General features: G+C 38.2%; 1 protein-coding gene across 2 annotated transcripts in view; it reads left to right on the forward strand.

The window, feature by feature from the left end:
• Positions 1-242: 242 nt before the first annotated feature.
• hcn2b (hyperpolarization activated cyclic nucleotide-gated potassium channel 2b) overlaps positions 243-19,900 on the forward strand; it is a 33,998-nt gene continuing 14,340 nt past the window's right edge. Inside the window, exons 1-4 of one of the 2 annotated variants that reach the window (XM_048165554.1) lie at positions 243-1,777; positions 6,036-6,459; positions 12,423-12,584; positions 16,549-16,767. In XM_048165554.1, coding sequence (XP_048021511.1) covers positions 1,098-1,777; positions 6,036-6,459; positions 12,423-12,584; positions 16,549-16,767 — 1,485 coding nt within the window. In that variant the 5' untranslated portion in view covers positions 243-1,097. The remainder of the gene's footprint in view (positions 1,778-6,035; positions 6,460-12,422; positions 12,585-16,548; positions 16,768-19,900) is intronic. The other variant, XM_048165563.1, reaches the window with a different exon arrangement.

Raw genomic sequence — 19,900 nt, forward strand, 5'->3', positions numbered from 1 at the left:
CATTGGCTGTAAACTTATTTTAAAAAAATAAAAATAAGAGATGCAACTGTATTGAAGAGAAACAGACGTCTATATCGGCGTGTTCCTTGAGCCGCCAGAAGGGGGCGTCGTTTACTCATTTATTCGGTTCAGTTGTAGGGAGCGGCTCTACGTGACAAAGCTCACAGCATTGTTATATTGGAAACAAGAAGCCACCACAGAATATATATCTGATAACATTTAAACCTCCATGTGTTTATAGTCATCCATATTATTACTACTATTCATAATAAAGTCCATGTGCATATTCGCTTAGTATCCCTAAAGCATTGGAGAGCAATGTGTTTTTGTCGTGCAGATCTAAGCTGAAGATTTGAATACATCTCTGATAAATATTTTTCTAATTCTGAGTTAAAGGTGGCTTTTGTATGTGGCTTAGTGTCAAATGTCTGTGGTATAACTATAACGAAATAGCTTTAATCATTAAAGGACTGAAATAGTTTGGCATCACTACTATTTTAAAGCAGTAAAATGCTTGGGAAAAACCTGAAGGAAAAAAAGACGTTTGACAAAGTAAAGACCTTTTTAAATGCGTATACGGTCTTTAAATTTAGTTTAAAAAGACAAAAACAAAAAGTGACCTTTTAATGACACTTTAAAGTGTTCAGCTCAAATGGAATAACCTGTAAGAACACCTGATATTCATGATTCAAAATATCTTATTTGGTCAAACCTTGTAATCATCAAATGATTTTAGGCATCCTCAGTTTTTAGAAATGTGCAGATGGGGAATGCATCATCAAACAGGTTACTACTACATGCTACTAACCTACATTTGTATATTTAACACCGAGAACCGCACAATAAAGCGCATCTCGGCCCATTTTCCGCTGATTTCTCCTTGACATAGTTTAATTCATGACTCCATTCATTACGTGAGACTGGGAACACAGAGCTTGGGATGCGTTACCAGGTAAGGGAGTGAACGAGTGCAGCCATAGCAACGCGACTGATGTAGTTGTCTGGTGACATTGGGACGCGGAGTAAAGCTACTAACTGCCCACGTCTGCGCTTTCGCAATCTGGCTGCGTCAGGGTTCATCTCAAAGCAACGCCGTCATGGACGAAGCGGAGGACGGCGATGAAGACCACAAAGAGATCCTTGACTCTTCCTACAAGATGAAGAGTGTAACACCAGGAGGGGGAGCAACGAGCAGGATCTCCAACAACAAGGACTTCGCCTCGGTCTCATGTGGACGCAGCACGGAATCCGCCGCGCTCATCTGTCACGGAGATGTTTCCAGGAGCGGGCTTGACGGCGAGGATGGCACCGGAATGAGATGCGTTATCAACGGAGACTGCCGAAGAGACGAGAGCTTGTCCTCAAACCTCTCCAAGCAGGAGAAGCAGACAGGTGGAGGCTTCCCAGCATCTGCATGTCACTCCAGCACCTCCAGCATGGACGGCTCGGTCACTCCTGCCCCGACCGCCGCTGCTCCCGCTGACAAGAAGGACTCCAGAGTTTCCTTCTCCAACGCCCCCCCTGCCCACGGACCGACCCCGAACCAGCCGGCCAATTCTGTGGGCTTTCCCAAGTCTGAGGATGGCCAGATCACGGCAGATGATGGGGACGCCAGGGACAATCAAACTTACATGCAGAGGCAATTTAGCTCCATGCTACAGCCTGGGGTCAACAAATTCTCTCTGCGTATGTTTGGGAGCCAAAAGGCAGTGGAGAAGGAGCAGGAACGAGTCAAATCGGCTGGCAACTGGATTATTCATCCATACAGTGATTTCAGGTAGGGACCATGGAGTAACACCAATGGACACTCAATACCTGGTTGCAAATGCACATGAATTCTATAAAATGGCTGGCTTTTCTGGTATAAAAACATGCATTTCTGGAAAATACCAAACATTTTGTTAGAAAAAAAAAAAAATATATAATAATAATTAAATAAATACATAAATAAAATATTGTACCAGCTCAAGGTAAACGCAGGCCTATATATAAAATACAATTTAATGCTGATATTTGTATCAGTTTATTTTTTTTTTTTTCAGATATCCCATGTTCAGTAAAGGGTTGTACAAAGTCACAGTAACAGGGCTGACTATTTAAAGGGTTAGTTCACCCAGAAATGAAAATTCTGTCATTAATTAGTCACTGTGTTCATCTTCAGAACACAAATTAAGATATTTTTGATGAAATACAGCAGCTTTCTGACCCCCATAGACAGCAACGCCACTACCACTTTCAATGCCCAGAAAGGTAGTAAAGACATCGTTAAATTAGTCCATGTGACTACAGTGGTTCAACCTTAATGTTATGAAGTGACGAAAATACTTTTTGTGCACAAAACAAACAAACAAACAAACAAAAAAATAATAATGACATTATTTAACAATTTCTTCTTTTTCGTGTCAGTCTCTGACGCTGTTCAAGTGAGCAGCACGACGCACGCGTGTGATGATGACACAGGAGCCGGCCAATACTGAGCCGGCGTTCTGATGTAGAACCTGGAAGCGCTGTACTGTGTTAACAAAGTAAACAGCGTCAGAGACGGAGAAGGAAGAGAAGAAATTGTTGTTTAAAGTAGTTTTTTTTTTTTTTTTTTTCTTGTCGCTTCATAAAATTAAGGTTGAACCACTGTAGTCATGTGGACTATTTTGATGATGTCTTTACTACCTTTCTTGGCCTTGAAAATGCTAATTACATTGCTTTCTATAGGGGTTCACAAAGAAATCGTATTTCATCAAAAATATCTTTATTTGTGTTCCAAAGATGAATGACATGAGGATGAGTAATTAATGACAGAATTTTCATTTTTGGGTGAACTAACCCTTTAAATTCATCCTCTACAGACAATTGTAACATTTTAAGTTGAAGTGATTAAAGAAGGTGGCAATTTTTTTCTAAAAGTCAACCCTGTTACTGTGACTTTATACAGTGAACAGGTGATGTGATTCTGAACACTACATATTTGTGAATTAATGAATAAATATTAGCATTAAATTCTCTTTCTAATACCTTGTAGTGTTATGACCTAGACCACAATGAAAAAACAAACTTTAATGTCAACTCTGTTGCTTTTTTCTGAAAATAACAGAGTTGACATTTTAATGTTTCAGCATTAAATTAAAAAATGTTATGAACTACAGCACAATGGCTAAATGAACTTTAAAATGTTTTTTTAAACGTTTGTTTAGTCATTGAGCTCTAGGTCATAACACTACAAGGTGTGCTGATATTTATTTATTAATTCACAAATATTTAGTGTTCAGAATCACATCAGCTGTTCACTGTACAAGTCACAGTAACAGGGTTCACTATCGAACTAGGACTAAGATCGTCCTCTACTGACAAATTTAACATTTTAAGATGACGTCATTATAACATTTTATTAAATATTAAATTATAAACTTAATTTTTTATTAAACTGATTTAATTATTTAATTCTGTGTCTGTTACCATCATACCCTCAATATGATGGTAACTGTACACACAGGAAAAAAAAAAGAAAAGAAAAAAGGGAATAAATGCACTACATTTAATTAAAACACTACATTTAATTAAAAATACAAACACTACATTTAATTAAAAAAAAAAAATAATAATAATGAAATGTTTAGTAAAAAATAAACTTGCAACACTTTTCTTTATGTGTTACGAAAATGCCTATAACAACAAAGTATAAGTTGGCATCAGCACCCTTTTCATGGAACAACCCATAGGCTTGAATATCAAACATGCACAATATTATAATTAGTAATAAGAATTGGGAGCTCAAATTCACTTGAATTTTAGTAAACTGAGGTGAATCATTGATGGCCCTCTTGCACCAGCTGGACTAAAGCTGTTATGTTTCATGTCATCAGGTGTGTGCAATTTACCAGAACATTTATGGAAATCCTTTTGCGTATAAGCCGGATAAACTGCAAAGGGAAATTTAGACAGGACACTTACTTTAAACTTCAGAAACGATCCCCTCAGCCTCTCAGGATAAAGTCTGTAATGAAATGCAATAAAACAGTGGGAATAAAACTTTCTTGTGGAGCCTTACCACAGATTTTACACCAATTTACACCGCAAAATGCAAGCAAGCTTTCTTTAGCATCTGTATAGTTAAAAATGAATCTGCAAATATTGCTTGCTGAGATAACTGCTCAAAACTGACCCTGGACCAGATCACAACTGATCTTGTTTATTAGCTCAACAATATAGTTCAATGGTTTGTTTGTTGTTCTCCCAGCAAACATTTTGATTGATATAGTCTCCACTGTGGTCTGTGTTTAATTATCTCCCAGGACACGGAGCCAAGAAGGTGTTCCTCAAATGCACTGACAAACAAGTTGATTTTATATAAAGTAACTTAAAATAAAGGCTGTTATACAGGATCGATACTTCAATTTAGGCAGTAGCTAATGAACTTTTGACTCAGCTATCAGACGGTTATAAATAAAACAAGCAATACAACCAAAATGTTTTAATATAATATGTATAAATCTTTCATAAAAGTATCAGCAAATTTAAAAAAAAAAAAAAAATTAAAATAAAATACAATACAAAATATAATAGCAGTAATAATAAAACAAATCATTACCATTATATTTTAGACATATCAGTCATAAAAATAATTTAAAAAAACAATAAATAATAATAATAAAAACAATAAATAATTCTTTCTTTTCAGATACCCAGTTCAAAGTTTTAATGGACCATTTTAGCTATAAAATAATAAAACTAAACATTCATTAAAAATACAAATAATATATATATATATATATATATATATATATATATATATATATATATATATATATATATATATATATATATATATATATAATAAAAATAATGTATATTAAAAAAACAATTTCATAGAAAACTTATATCAAAATAATAATAAAACATATCTTTTTTCATATACCCAGCCAGTACAATATTTTAATGGAATATTTTAGGTATCTCATATAGAAAAAGATAACTCAGGAAGAGAACAGTCCTTTTTTCCCCAACATCAGCATCATTACGCATTCTTTTACGCTTTCTGGTAATTGTGCCAATGACCGTTCATGCACATTTTTTTCTGTGCATGCATGGAAAAAAAGAAAATATACAATGGATTTGTTCAAGCTAGTCTTCGTATTTATTCATAATCACACATTGCAGTGCAGGCCAGTGGTCTATTATTATTTGCACAGAGAAGACAAATGGAGCACTGCATTTAAATGAGCTTTATGTGATGGAGCACATATTATTAGAGCACAGCAGCTACAGCTGCATACTTTGCTTGAGAAAGCTATGATCGCTTCCGAAGTTTTGGATTCAGTATCACAGACAGCTCTGCAGTCATATCGCCATAAATAATCAATAAATTATTGACACACCTTTAGAGAAGCTACTAATTTCCCACTTAAATCTCAAAAATCTGTAAGCCAAATCATCCTGTTTTGTCCCGTCTGTATCTTTTTTCTCAGCGTCCTTGTGATGACCTTGCATAGGTTTACTGTTATTTATTGGTACAATATCTCACAAATATTGATTTCATCCAACAGGCACTATATCACACGAAAGCTGTTTTATTACGCCTACATCGCCTCTCTCCTTTCGTGTGCGTGCAGCGTGTTTGTCGAGGCTGGGGTTATTTATAGGGTGTATCCCTGTCTCACCGAACGCATGAGGACTGAATATCATTTCTTTATTATAAGGTTGTGTCTCATACCAAATACATGAAAAATGCCACATTAGATCGACATATGGCAACAAAAAATGAAAATAGTTCCCCCAAAAAAATCCTCATATTAATATAAGGTGTCCATGCACCAAGCTAAATAATGAATTCATGCACACAACTCCTTGAGGACTATGATCATTACAAATACTCTCAAATGACAATATTCAGATATTTTAATTGCCATAAAAGCGTAATCTATAAATAAAATAAAATAAAAAATGTGCATGCATTTAAGCATATGCCCTGTAAATTATTTTATGAATTGAATTATTTAGTAATTTAATTCATGTACCCGTTCCTTCATTCATTCTCCGCATAGGTTCTACTGGGATTTCACAATGCTAATGTTTATGGTGGGCAACTTGATTATCATTCCTGTGGGCATCACCTTCTTCAAGGAGGAGACCACCACCCCTTGGATTATCTTCAACGTAGTGTCCGACACGTTCTTCCTCATGGACCTTGTACTGAACTTCCGCACAGGCATTGTCTACGAAGACAACACAGAGATAATACTGGACCCTGAAAAGATCAAGATGAAGTACCTGAAGACATGGTTCGTGGTGGACTTTGTTTCATCCATCCCGGTGGATTATATCTTTCTCATCGTTGAGAAAGGCATTGACTCTGAGGTTTACAAGACTGCCAGGGCATTGAGGATTGTGCGTTTCACCAAGATTCTCAGTTTACTGCGACTACTTAGACTGTCCAGACTGATTCGTTACATCCATCAATGGGAAGAGGTAAGATGGGCTTCATTGTTGAAGTCCAACATGATCTTTCGAATTGTGACAATGTGAAGAAATTGAAACATTCAAAAGGAACATTAAGTAAGTTTTTTTTCTCATTCAAAATTGGTTTTATTTTACGTTGAACAGGTCACTTCATGGTGGCCGCTATTTGAGATCACATGATCAAAAAATAAATGAATCATGGCTGACTGTGAATAGCATCGGTAACTCAAAAAAAAAAAAGAGAAGCTTTTGCTCGATGCACAATGGCTACGTCCGAAAGTGCATACTCTCTTCTTCTGAATAAGAAATTGGTTCACGACCATTAAAAAACTATGTACTATGAATGTGTAGTATGAATGCAATCTGAACGTACTACATTTGCCATTCGTCAATTCTTGACTTCTCTCCTGTGGCCTTATGGGATAGTAAAGTGTCCATTAGATGCATTTTATGAATACTGTGAATTCAGACATACAGTACTACTCTTTTCACATACTGTTTTTCGTCTATTATATAGTAGGGAAGTATGCATATTTGGATGCTGCCTCTGGCATTTGGCAGTCTGACAAAAGTCAAAAAACATGTTGAAATCATGATTGATGTTCTGTTGAGCGTTCTTGTAGCTTAAAGGATTAGTTCACTTTCAAATTAAAATTTCCTGATAATTTACTCACCCCCATGTCATCCAAGATGTTCATGTCTTTCTTTCTTCAGTCGAAAAGAAATTAAGGTTTTTAATGAAAACATTCCAGGATTTTTCTCCTTATAGTGGACTTCAATGGAGCCCCAAACAGTTGAAGGTCAAAATGACAGTTTCAGTGCAGCTTCAAAGGGCTTTAAACGATACCAGACGAGGAATAAGGGTCTTATCTAGCGAAACCATCGGTCATTTTCTACAAAAATAATAATAATAATATACGTTTTAACAATAAATGCTCATCTTGAACTAGCTCTCTTCTTCTTCTCTATTAGAATTCCGGCAGTGTAGACACTGCTAAGTGTATTACTGCCCTCCACAGTTTAAAGTTTGAACTAATTGTTATATACTTGCACTAGCATATTGTATATGACAATTTAGTTCAAACTTTGACCTGAAGAGGGCAGTAATACACTTAGCAGTGTCTACACTGCTGGAATTCAAATAGAGAAGAAGAAGATAGCTACTTCAAGATGAGCATTTATGGTTAAAACGTATACATATTTTTTTAGAAAATGAGCGATGGTTTCTCTAGAGTCTAGATAAGACCCTTATTTCTCGTCTGGGATCGCTGTAAACTGTAATTTTGACCATCAACCGTTTGGAGGCCACTGAAGTCCACTATATGGAGAACAATCCTGGACTGTTTTCATCAAAAACCTTAATTTCTTTTCGACTGAAGAAAGAAAGACATGAACATCTTGGATGACATGGGGGTGAGTAAATTATCAGGAAATTTTAATTTGAAAGTGAACTAATCATTTAAAGAGTAAAAGACGGTTCTAGCTAAATGTTAAAAAGCTAAAGTCGTTGACTTGATTTCCAGCGAATGCATAATCCAAGCATGCCACAGGAGTCTTGAAAAGTGAAGCCAAAGCGTCAAATATGTCATAAACCCCGCCCTCTCTATGTAATGTAATGGGAAGTGAGACAAAGTAAACAGTAAAATTACACATTAAAATATTTGTTTTCCAAAGATGGTTTCTGCCATTTTAGGCAGTTTTTGATGTTAGTTAAAGCTGCAGTCCGCAACTTTTTTGTGTTAAAAATTTACAAAAATTATATAATGAGAATATACAACATGAATCAATTTTCCAAACCGTGTTTTTGTCTTATACTGAATCATTATGGTACTCTTATAATAAGTGTTTATATTCGGACTATTTCAGACCAGACTGGTAGGACTCGCCGCAGAGTATCACAGTAACTGCGTGACTCGCCATAGACATACTCGGAGAAAAGTAGCTCCGGCTAGAATGTTCCTCCGCAAGACGCGTGCAGTTCTGTTTATTAATCGCTAGAGGGCCAAAAATCGCGGACAGCAGCTTTAAAGTGTTCGTTCTTTAAATACGTTTGTTTTTAGTTTGTTATTTGATGCTTTAAAAACACAGTTTTTTTGCGAGATTGACAGCTTCTCTGAGTGAAGTAGTCACTGAAGCATCAACAGACTTTTTTCTGGATCTTTGGGAGGAAATTGGAGCTTTAACTTTAATTTAGATTTCCAGAACTGTTTATTTCACACTGACCTAATGAGTTCTACTGCCTTATTGACCAATTCTGCGGGAGTTGTGGGCGGGACCTTGATATCGCGGTTCCACTTTGTGCTCACTACTGCGCAGACTCGGGCTCCAAGTTCACTATGCACAGACTTGAGACTCAAGATGTCAGCGCCATATTGACACACTGCCATCTTCACTTATTACAATGGAAGAGAGTGAAGGTGTGTTTTACAGTCTATGGCATAAACACAGAAAATGCATACCTTGACTGAAATGTAGGTCACTTTGGATAAAAGCGCTATGAATGTCAACATTTGTCACACTGAAGATAGAAGATTGAGCATTGTGGGATACAGACTTTCACATAGCAAACTTATTTACTGCTGAGTTTGGCAAATGTAGTTGCTCATCCAAATATTCTTTGCAAACAGAAAATGTGCATACCCTATATTAAGATTAGCTAGTTAGTATGCTATTCCAAACATAGACAAATGTTTATTTACCTGGTGACGTCACTTTTCTTGTTTGTAATTGCAAGAGGCAGAATGTAATCAATGGAGCTTTTCACTGATTTCCAATGCTGCCTGCCTTCTAGGTGTTTTGTTGTGGGTGACTAATTAGGTGCACAGGCTAATTAACATAGCCTGGAGTAATTAACCATCATAAACGTTAACAACAACAGCAACTGACTGACCACAATAGTAAAAACAGTTCAGTGCGTTAACATTAAAACAATAACTGACATTTCAAAACACCACCTTTTGTGAACATTTTGGATGATTACATAGAGAGCCAGCTGTTCAGGGTGACAGCGATGTGACGATTTGCCTGGGTTTGAGCTGACTGGTGATTCAGTTATATGTGTTCTTTTCACCACCAAATGGGACAATTATGCTCCTGATTACATAGTGGTAATGTGAGCCAGACATGGCCCTCAATTACTGAATCAACCTTGCACAGTAGTGCAACATCCACTCCACTGTTTAGCCCCCTTATAGCTCTTGATTACTCAGGCAGGGACAAAGCATGAGTTAGACAACCTAAAAGATATGACCAAGTTGTGAAACCCATTTATCTTACTTCACTTTCCCTCAACCTGGATTACGTGTAGGTAATGTAAATGCCTTAAATGCCTGTTCTTTTATCGAGAAAAGGTCATAAACAGCTTACTTAGATTGTTATCCATTACCCTGATTTTACACTGCATGTAAACTCCTGTCCGCCTTGGACTGTTGTTTGTAAAGCCTGATCAAAAAGCCTGTTGTGTTTTTGGCCATAACAAGAAAAACTAACGAACAAGAAAAGCATGATATTAGCAACAGTAGTGTGTCATAATATGGCTGTATTTTGTGCTAGCTAATAAAAAGGCTTTTCTTGTCAGCCATCTGCTTACAAGATTACATAGAGTATTGGCTAGCAAGTGGTGAATGTTATGTTATCAGGCCAGTTGTTATCTTGCTTAAAAACCCCCTCAAAGAAACTAAAAACACAAAGCAAAATATTTTTGACCATGGCTAATAGTTAGCTTGAAAACTACAGGGTTATTGAAAACAAAGAATGTGAAATTTAGTTTACAACGTTGTGTATGGTAGCTTAGCATGCTAATAATGAGCTCTATGCTAAGCTATCAGGCCAGTTGTTATGTTAAAAACAGAAACTAAAAACACAATCAAAGTGATATGTTTATTTTGTAAAAAAAAAAAAACTATAAATGCTAAGCTATCAGGCTAACCGTTAGCTTGCTAACAACATGAGCTGCCTGGAATGAAGAAAGTGATCAGCATGAATGATATTCAAAATGGTAAGCAATCACTGCTTTGTTTACGATTTGTATATCTGCAGTCTTAGTTTCCCTTTTTGAATGACAAATATAGACTATTGATACCCCCTGATATAGATGCATGTGCTAGTTGACAGTTGCTTGTAGTCCTTTTGGTGTGTTCAAGCACAGTTTTTTTAGACGAAACGTAGCTGACGCGAGGCAACAACACAGTCAGATTTCGTTGCCACTAGTTCTTTTACATTGGCTTGTTGTATCACGGCCTTTAGAATGACCATATTTGGTTGTATAAACACAATTTAATAGATATTAATTCAAATGTATTTCAGTGGTTAAGACAACAAATATTTAAAAAATTAAATCTGTAGTCAGGCAATGAATAAGAAAGCCAAAAGAAGTTGTCAGCCGAAGTGCTATAATGGGCATAAATTAAATGAAATTAGACGCTAAAAACAGTCGCATAGTTTGAAACCATTTGCTAAAGAAACTGTTTTGGACCAAACAACCACACCATGGTATGCATGAAAATACTGAAAAACTACTCCAAAAATGGACCCACTTTATATTAAGTGGCCTTAACTACTATGTACTTACATCAAAAAATAAGTACAATGTACTTATTGGGTTCATATTGAATTGCACAACACTTTTGCTGCTATTGAGGTGGGATACGGGTAAGGTTAGGGAAAGCTTTGGTGGTTTGGGTAGGTTTAAGGCTGGGTTAAGGTGTTAGGGATGTGTCAACAGTGTAATTATAAATTTAATTACAGAAATTAATTACAGATGTAATTACAGGCAGGTGTTTTTAAAATATAAGTACAATGTAAAAACATGTATGTACACAATAAGTACATTGTATCAAATTATTAATTTAAATGTAAGTACATAGTAGTTAAGACCACTTAATATAAAGTGGAACCCCAAAAATATATTGTACAGACACAAGCAAACAGGATTACACAGGCCAGTGTTTTCACAAGGAGTTTAGTCAACTGATGATTGACCACACCCTTACAGCAGGTGATTATGCATGCCAGAAGACAAAGGAGTATTGATATTTGGTATGGATCATTAATTTCATCAAATTCAAATGGCGGTGCAATGAGACATAAGTGCTTCCACATTGCTTTGGGATCAGTGACCCTGATCAAAGAGGCTTTCAAGAACTGCATGGCGACAACTATATGCCAAAGAAACAGCCATAACTTCCAACCATATGAGAGCTCCAAGCATGATGCTTCTTTTCAAATATTAGTCTCCAGTCAGTTTTATGTTTTGCATTGTCTCGGTTTTAAGATGCTGCTGCTTCTCAAGCTAGAAAAAACAACCCATGCCGACTAAGAACTTTACAACATGAGCCAGGTTAGTGTCTCTGCCTTGTCTTCTTTTATCGCTGTTTTTGGCCTAGTTGCTATTTGGGGCACTTGGCTTTTCTCAGGTGTGACAAGCCTTGTTTCTGGTATGGGAAAGAGAGTGTTGACACTGTCTCGCACAGCCACACAAGGCATTATCCTGGGCTGGCTCCAGATCGCTTTCCAAGAGCTGTCCTCTCCACTTTGTAACCACAAACAAACTGCACACACGACTGTTTCCTAGAGACATTCTCTATTATCCAATCCTCCCTTGTCCTGCCAGGAAGAACTCGGTATCAGTTTGGCACATTACTTTCATCGTTCACAGACATGTTCGTATCATTCTGTCCCGACAGTCACCGATATTGAATCTAATCTGACGGGATGAAGTTTGTAGGATGTACTGTACTCATTACATAAAGCTCTGACAAACCCGTTCTCAATGCAATATGTGTGCTAATATTCGCAAATCTAGAGGTCACAAATAATCAGAAGGGTTTTGAAACCGTAGCTTGTTTAGACAATCCCTCCAAAAAAGAGGGATTTTGTTTCAGAGTCCTGATAATTTAATATCTTCCAGTTTGTCCTAGAGAGTCCTTCCCTTCTGCTACTCAAATGTAATGAGCTCTTATCTTGACTGACAGATCTTTCACATGACCTATGACCTGGCCAGTGCGGTGATGCGCATCTTCAATCTGATTGGCATGATGCTGCTGCTGTGCCACTGGGATGGCTGTCTGCAGTTCCTGGTGCCCATGTTGCAGGACTTTCCTTCGGACTGTTGGGTGTCCCTTAACAAAATGGTGGTAAGTCTTACCTTGGTTTCTGTCACTACAAATCTTCCCAAACTCTCCTAAATAGCAAGTTTGAGCATCATTTTCTACTGTTACTCTCAAGTAGGATTTGCTGAGTCCAGAAACTAAATCTTGGATTCAGCAAATGGATGTGACAAAGGTCACTCTGAGTCCTCAAATTATGCCTGGACAATTCCACACAATATGCAAATAACAAAGCCAACACCTCCACTGATATCATCAGTGTTTGACAGTGTTAATCACATGGGCACATTGGGGTGCCGACTCTATCACCTGCTCCTCTCACTTTCCCAAGTCTGCCAGGCACTTTGAGTCACCCCTCCCTCACTGCTCACCATCATCCATCTGTTCTAGAAGTTCTCCCTGCTGTTAAGTCTGTTTTGACGAAAAGACAATGTTTGGACATTTGCTATACTGATGTATACAGTAAGTGATCATGAACTCTTGCTCGGTAAAGTATGTACAGCGTCAGGCAACTTCAACTGCGAGTAAGATTTATACTTGGGTTATCTGGGGATTCACATGTGGGAAGAACACCACTCTGACAACCAAAGGCTGGCTTGTTTTAAACCGAAGTGTAAACGATTGCCGACAGTTTGTGAATAGTCATCATCCAGTTTGGTATAAAAAATGCAACACTTTTTATCAAACTGAATTTACCAGTGGAAAGATTGACAAACTTGCAGGGTTGAATAAATCTAATAAGTGCAGATTATTTAGGGTTTCCCTGCCTGGTCATCCTTGTCTTTATTATGTTGTCACTTGTAAGAGATCACATGACATGGGGAAAGGATGACTGCAACTTTTGTTACCACAACAGTTGCAGTCATTCTAGTTGTTGCCAGTGCTTAGCAATCAAGGTCAGCAGCTTTCGAAAGGCAGATTGCTTGAAATGAAAGACGCAGCGTTAAACGATCTGTCTCATTATTTCAAGTGTCTGCCTGGTCTCTCAATAGGCCCTTCTTTGTGCAGTAATGAAGCCTGTGAGTCACACTCGCTAAAGTGTTGGTTCAGCAAAGGTGCTATAAAACACTGCACTATTTACAAACCTTCCTTCATTTGTTAGAATACAATAAAACTTACAGAGGTATTACCATTCAGGACACTGAAAAAAAAAAGTCTGATGACATTCAGACAGTGTGAATCCAATCTGTTGGATCCAATTCCTGTTTGCAGATATCCAGGGTCAGATTCTGAAAAAATATATCTCTTTTCAATGGTGGTTGGAAAAAACATCTGAGATCATTAATGTAAGCCTAGACTCATCAATATCACATCCAAATTGAATTAAAATTCCACGTTGACGTGCATAAATGAGTTACAGATGGTTCAGCCACAATTCACCTGCCGCTGTGTTTCCCACCTCTGATAGATCAATGCACTGAAATACACCCTTTGATCCCTTTTGATCCAGCTGTGCCCTGTGATCCATGACCTAGCATCTTTAAATCCATCCGTGCACGGTTAGAATCCCAAATAAAGCATGTGCGATTCACAGGTACATGCTCAATGTGTGCATGTGAGTCTTGCTTATGAGCTCTGAAAGCTTGAGGAGCCATTCAAAGTTAAGATAAGCATCCCCCAGACGTGCACAGACACACACATATAGACTCAACATGGCCTATCTTCATATACACATTCACAGTGAAGGACTCTTACCAAAGTCCTTTTAGCGCAGGTCAGTACACTGGCGACCATCTTGGTTATGTTCCCACAAAGCTATTTACTGCTACACAGCTGTTATATACTGAAATGGGAAAGACTGAAATCTCACATTAAGATTAAGCCGTTTTTTTAAATTATGTTTCTAATCGGACAATTGCATCTGTCAGTTGTGCCCAAACGATACAAACACACACACACAAAAAAAATGTTTTAGGCTGGTTCATTTAATGTTCACTTATGTTAGAGTAAGCAAACAATAAAAAGTTTATTTGTTCTTTAAACTGAAAATCGGGACTTCAATTCTCACAACTGCCATAATTAGCACTACAATTTCTCCCATTCATTTTTCTAAATGTGTGTTCACCACCATAAAAATTGCTTTTTCACATAGAAATTATTAAACAAGCAATGCCACAGGAAAACCCTTTGCATTGCAGCTAATTAGCTCTCTATATTTATTCAGTTATAAGCACCATTATAATACATCAGCATGCCATAATAGACAGTAAATATTAGGGTATTTGTTTTTCCTCAGCAGAATGTAGACTCTACACAATCCTATGTTCATACTTCTCCAAGAACAAAGCCCCACAGTAAAGAAAAACTACTACATTGGTTGAACTTGGCTAAATCAACTTAGCAGCTAAGTCTCTTCATCTCAATGCCAGTAGGGGAGAGTAACACTAGGTTAAATGTGCGCTTAGGGCATTAGTCAAGCAAACGTAACCAAAGCACAATTGCTCAACCGAATCTACCCTAATGTGTGCTAATCTTTCATTTAGCTCATTCCAAATCATGCTAGCAGCACTGCAATTTATGTCTGTTAAAACAGATTATGCAGCATTAAACATTTCCTCTTTCTCTTCCCATAAATGCAGGGAACAGGAAATAATTTGTGAATGCCTGTTTATCCACAGAATGTAGAGCATGTGTTAAATGGTGAATGTTTCGAGGCTATGCGATAGCTCAGTGTGTTCATTTGCATACACTTTAATGAGAAGTGTGCCACTGCCAAGCAACTCTTTGTGTTCTGCAAGCTTACTGGTGTTCATGTAGCAGTACAAATCCTGGGAAATCAGTCTCACAGTGGAAGGCATGACTCAGGTCCATCTAAGAGTGAACGTAAACAAAAGAAGTGTTAATTACATTTATTTCTTTTCCATGCATATGTCAGGAGGGTTCAAATATATAATGTAGAACTTTAGCAGTTTATTGTATTCATTCAGTGTTTAATTGTTTGCCTGTGAGCTCACTGAGATGTTCCAGTTAACCCAGAAGAAAATGGTATGTCTGGGTATGTCTGGAAGTCTTAGAAGGCAGACATGTAAAGAAGATGGAAAGCAGACATGAACTAAGCAAACAAATCTCTCTGAGACGCTGCCCACACTGCATGCTTTCTACACTGCCAAGCCTTGTAGTTACTCAAATAAATGGTTAGACTCCAGACAATGTCTTCTCTGGCTTGCTTGCATCTGTACTTGACAGGATTGTTGGGATTGCGGCAACACACTCTCCTGCCTTAGGACTGTATAGTTGAGTCTGTAATCTCATTTATATTTCTTATTTCTCCATGACTCTATGAGCGCTGTCTTTACACCCAAGCTGCCAGTTGTTGATAGCAGTCAGTTGCGTCCGGGCCTCAACAGAGGCTTTCTCCATCCCAACCCCAGTATGCCACTTCTCGACTCATCTCCACAAAGTAATTCCCCTGATTACCTATCACCCCCGTTTTCCATTTTCACCTCAGACTTCCCCCTTCTTTGTCATTCAAAGTCACCCGTGGACTCCTTGACTTTGATTCAGGATCTTCATAGCCTTGTCTAAACCCTGCTCGAAGTGAATGTAAATCAGATTAAGCACATTTCACGGGGACCCATCAGGTCAATCCTGAAAAATCAGTAGCTTATGAAGAGAGACGAGGCACTGTAGCATAGCAGCTGAGGTCTTATGCAGATACTTAAGAGGGGAGGAAAGACATTATAACAAGAGCCAGCTGAACAATAAACAATGAATGAGGTTCCATTAACCACCTTTAAATAACAGACAGAGTGATAAAATAATGAATCTATCACAGGTCCATGCCGCACTTAGCTATCCAGTGTACAGTACTTGGCAAGCTGCCTTTTATAGGGGTTTTATAAAGGTGTACACACCCCATGAGCCAAGATTTTCACACAAGGATTAGTGTCCAGAGGAGATCATGCTCAGGAGAGTGTATCTAGTGCTGATGAAGTAATCAAAGTCTCTCTTTCTTTTTCTCTTTATCACTTTCTCGGCTTCCAATTTGCAGAACGACTCCTGGAGTGAGCTGTACTCCTTTGCGCTGTTCAAGGCCATGAGCCATATGCTGTGCATCGGGTATGGACGCCAGGCCCCAGAGAGTATGTCTGATATCTGGTTGACCATGCTGAGTATGATCGTGGGAGCCACCTGCTACGCCATGTTCATTGGCCATGCCACCGCCCTCATACAGTCGTTGGACTCTTCCCGGCGCCAGTACCAGGAGAAGGTGGGTACTATGCTCCACACACACACATACACACCGAAACACCTGCAGATGACCTTCTTATGTGTCACCGTTTGTTTGATCTTGCCAGATCAAAGTCGGTACCTATCGTCTGTTTGAGAGGATGAAACTGCTCAGGCCAACTATCCCTACGGCTGAGGATTCTGGGTATTCTCTGCAATCTGGTCTCCCTCTCATCTGATCAGTTGTCAGTCCCTCCCACGGCTGTAATTCGGTCTTCTTTGATTCCTAATCACGGCATCTGGTGCTTGTTTACACTGGCAACTCTAGTTTGCATCCCGTGTCTTGACGTCACAAACAATTTGGTCACAAACTTCTTATCTCTGCATTTCCATTGAGCAGGCGACTTTCTGGAACCTCATTTTTTTTTTAAATAGATCATTTAACATTTTTGTTATTGCTATGTGCTTTCAAATAAAACCTTTTTTGGGAGATTGTATTTCAAAGAAATTTGATTCGGCATTACGAGGGAGCCCGGGGAGGGGGCCCAGGCGAGGGGGTGTGGGTTGGATCTGCCCCCTCACCTCTGCTCCGTATACCCCCACTCCCCCGACTTACGATTTCGGCTATTGCCCCACATGAAAAATTTAAATGCCCAACCCTGTGCCAACCCTGTGCCCACCTAAGTAAAAAGGCTTGCACGTTCTTACATTATTGGAGAATCCCCAGGGGCAGCAGTCAGTTTACATTAGATATCTGACAGTGACATAGACAAGTCAGATACATGGGTTGGACTTTCTCTTCTACAGGAATTGGGGTACAGCAGTCAGATGGACAGAACTTAATTAATTTCATCAGTTAATCAAACAGACCAGAAATCCTCAATCTTGCTCCTAAAGACCCACTTCTTGTGAAGATAATTTCCAGCCTGCGTCAGCACACTTGTCTGTGATTTTCAAACAGTTCTGAAGACATGGATTAGCTGGATTAGGAGTGTTTGATTAGGTTTGGAGCAAAACTCTGTAGGACAGTGGGTCTCCAGGAGGAGGATTGAAGGCCTCTGAAATAGACTATACCAAACTGTGCTTCCACTCCTTCCGCCATGTCCCACATCATCCTTTGGTTGCTCAAACAGATAGTCCTATTCCAAACTCATGGCATTGGTTGAGACAGAAGTTGACCACAGTGCCTACACACTTGGGAAGTCCCCCTATGAATGGTTTATTTTGGTTGGCTTACTCATAGTTGCCTCAGCACATCAAACTGGCATAGGGAAAAGTATTTTAACATCAAGCACAACAGTATTCCTGCTCGTCATTATTAAGAGCATACCTTCAATTCTTACTCTAAACATTATATATATATATATATATATATATATATATATATATATATATATATATATATATATATATATATATATATATATGATAACATATGAAGGAATGATGTAATGCAGAGAATCCCAAAGGGATTTTCGGTCGAGCTCATCAAATCTCGCCTCAGGCGGCAGACTTTCCTGTTCATTAATCACTAGCAACAGAGCTGCTTGCCGTCAGATAACAGAGCCACTGAGGCAGCAGGGGAGTAGAACGTGCTAAAGATGCCAACAAAAGCCATTCTTTGCATGAGATAAAGGGCCCACAGGAGGCTATTTTTGACCTCATGATCCAGAATAAACATGTAATGATGCTCCTTTGTGCCAAAATATACATTAATAAGCTGATGATTTTTGTGCATACTTGAGATGAAGGGGATCTCACTGGTAGAAAGGAAGAAGTGGACTGCTCTGGTGGCCCTTGCGTGCTTGCACTTCTAGAATAGCAGGGATATATTTACAACATGGTGACCCAGAATATGCTTTCTAGCATACATAAATGTATAGTAAATGCCTACAATGTATAGTATATGTTCAAAATCCACTGCAAAAAGCATAGGGTACTTTTTTTGAGTGTACTTTAAAATTTCTTATGTAAAAAATATTTATCACATCTTGATGCAACCTGATGAACAAACGGCACAATGCTCCTGTGTAGATCCCCCATCGTCCCCTCACATGTCCATCTCCCCTGCTATGTGGAAACCAATGGATTGCCAGACAGTGACAGATGAACGGGACATTAGGCATTATGTAACAAGCATTACATTGCTTAACTTTGACTTTCAAGCACCTGTTTAGGTCTAACCTCTAACAAATGCTCATATGGAGTTGAACGACAGTAGTCTCAGAGTAGTTTCTGTCAACATTACTGCACCCCAGGGATTTGTGGTTGTATATACAGGCCTGCTGAGATGTACAGATCGAGCTGTATTTGTTGACCATTGGGCACCACAGTCTCTGCTTAGATTAGCATTTTATAATATTGATCACAACATTGTCTCCAACATGTACTGTACAAAAGATAATATACTGACTGCATCATGTATGGACACCATTTGATTTTACAGAATAATATATTATAGCTCTTAGTCTTTTTGACGAGAATATACAAAATAATTACAACCTTTGTTGTAATCATTGTAAGTGGTTCTGATATTTGTTTAGGGTTGTGGACTACAGGGCTGTAGGGGTCTCATATCACGTTGGTTATTACCTAACTGTAAACCATCATAATCCTAGTTGGCGTCGGATACCTATGGTTTAAATGTATCCGCTGATGGACTCTGTGTCCATATGGAATGAAAGCTTGACACAGGACTCAGGCTTTCATCCCCCTCCTTGGTGACTACAATGACCTTGATGATTTGGCAGATGGTCATGGGAAATATTTCATCCCTTTATGTCACTGACTGAAGATGAACTGCACGTCCCATTAAAAAGAAAAGAAAAAATCCTGTGGACTGGCTGAAAATGTGATTGGATTTCATGCATTTAGCACATGCGCTAACATTTTTCATAAATAATAGCTTGTTTCAACATGTTTACTGGAGCTGTGTGATTTGTAAGCCAGCTTGGATTGGAAGTGATTCTACATTTTTATGGAAATATAATGAATAGTTTGGAAATTGGGTCTATATGGAGAAACATTGCTAAAAACAAGCAAGCAACAAAGACTGAGCTATTATTTAGCAAGCACAAATCAGTTCAAATGTCTAAGTCAGATCAGACCAGATCAGATCATGTCAATTCAGCCATATTGGAAGAACTAATATAATTATCTCTAATATATTATGC

The sequence above is a fragment of the Megalobrama amblycephala genome, linkage group LG2 (assembly GCF_018812025.1).
Source record: "Megalobrama amblycephala isolate DHTTF-2021 linkage group LG2, ASM1881202v1, whole genome shotgun sequence".
NCBI classification, from domain to species: Eukaryota; Metazoa; Chordata; class Actinopteri; order Cypriniformes; family Xenocyprididae; genus Megalobrama; species Megalobrama amblycephala.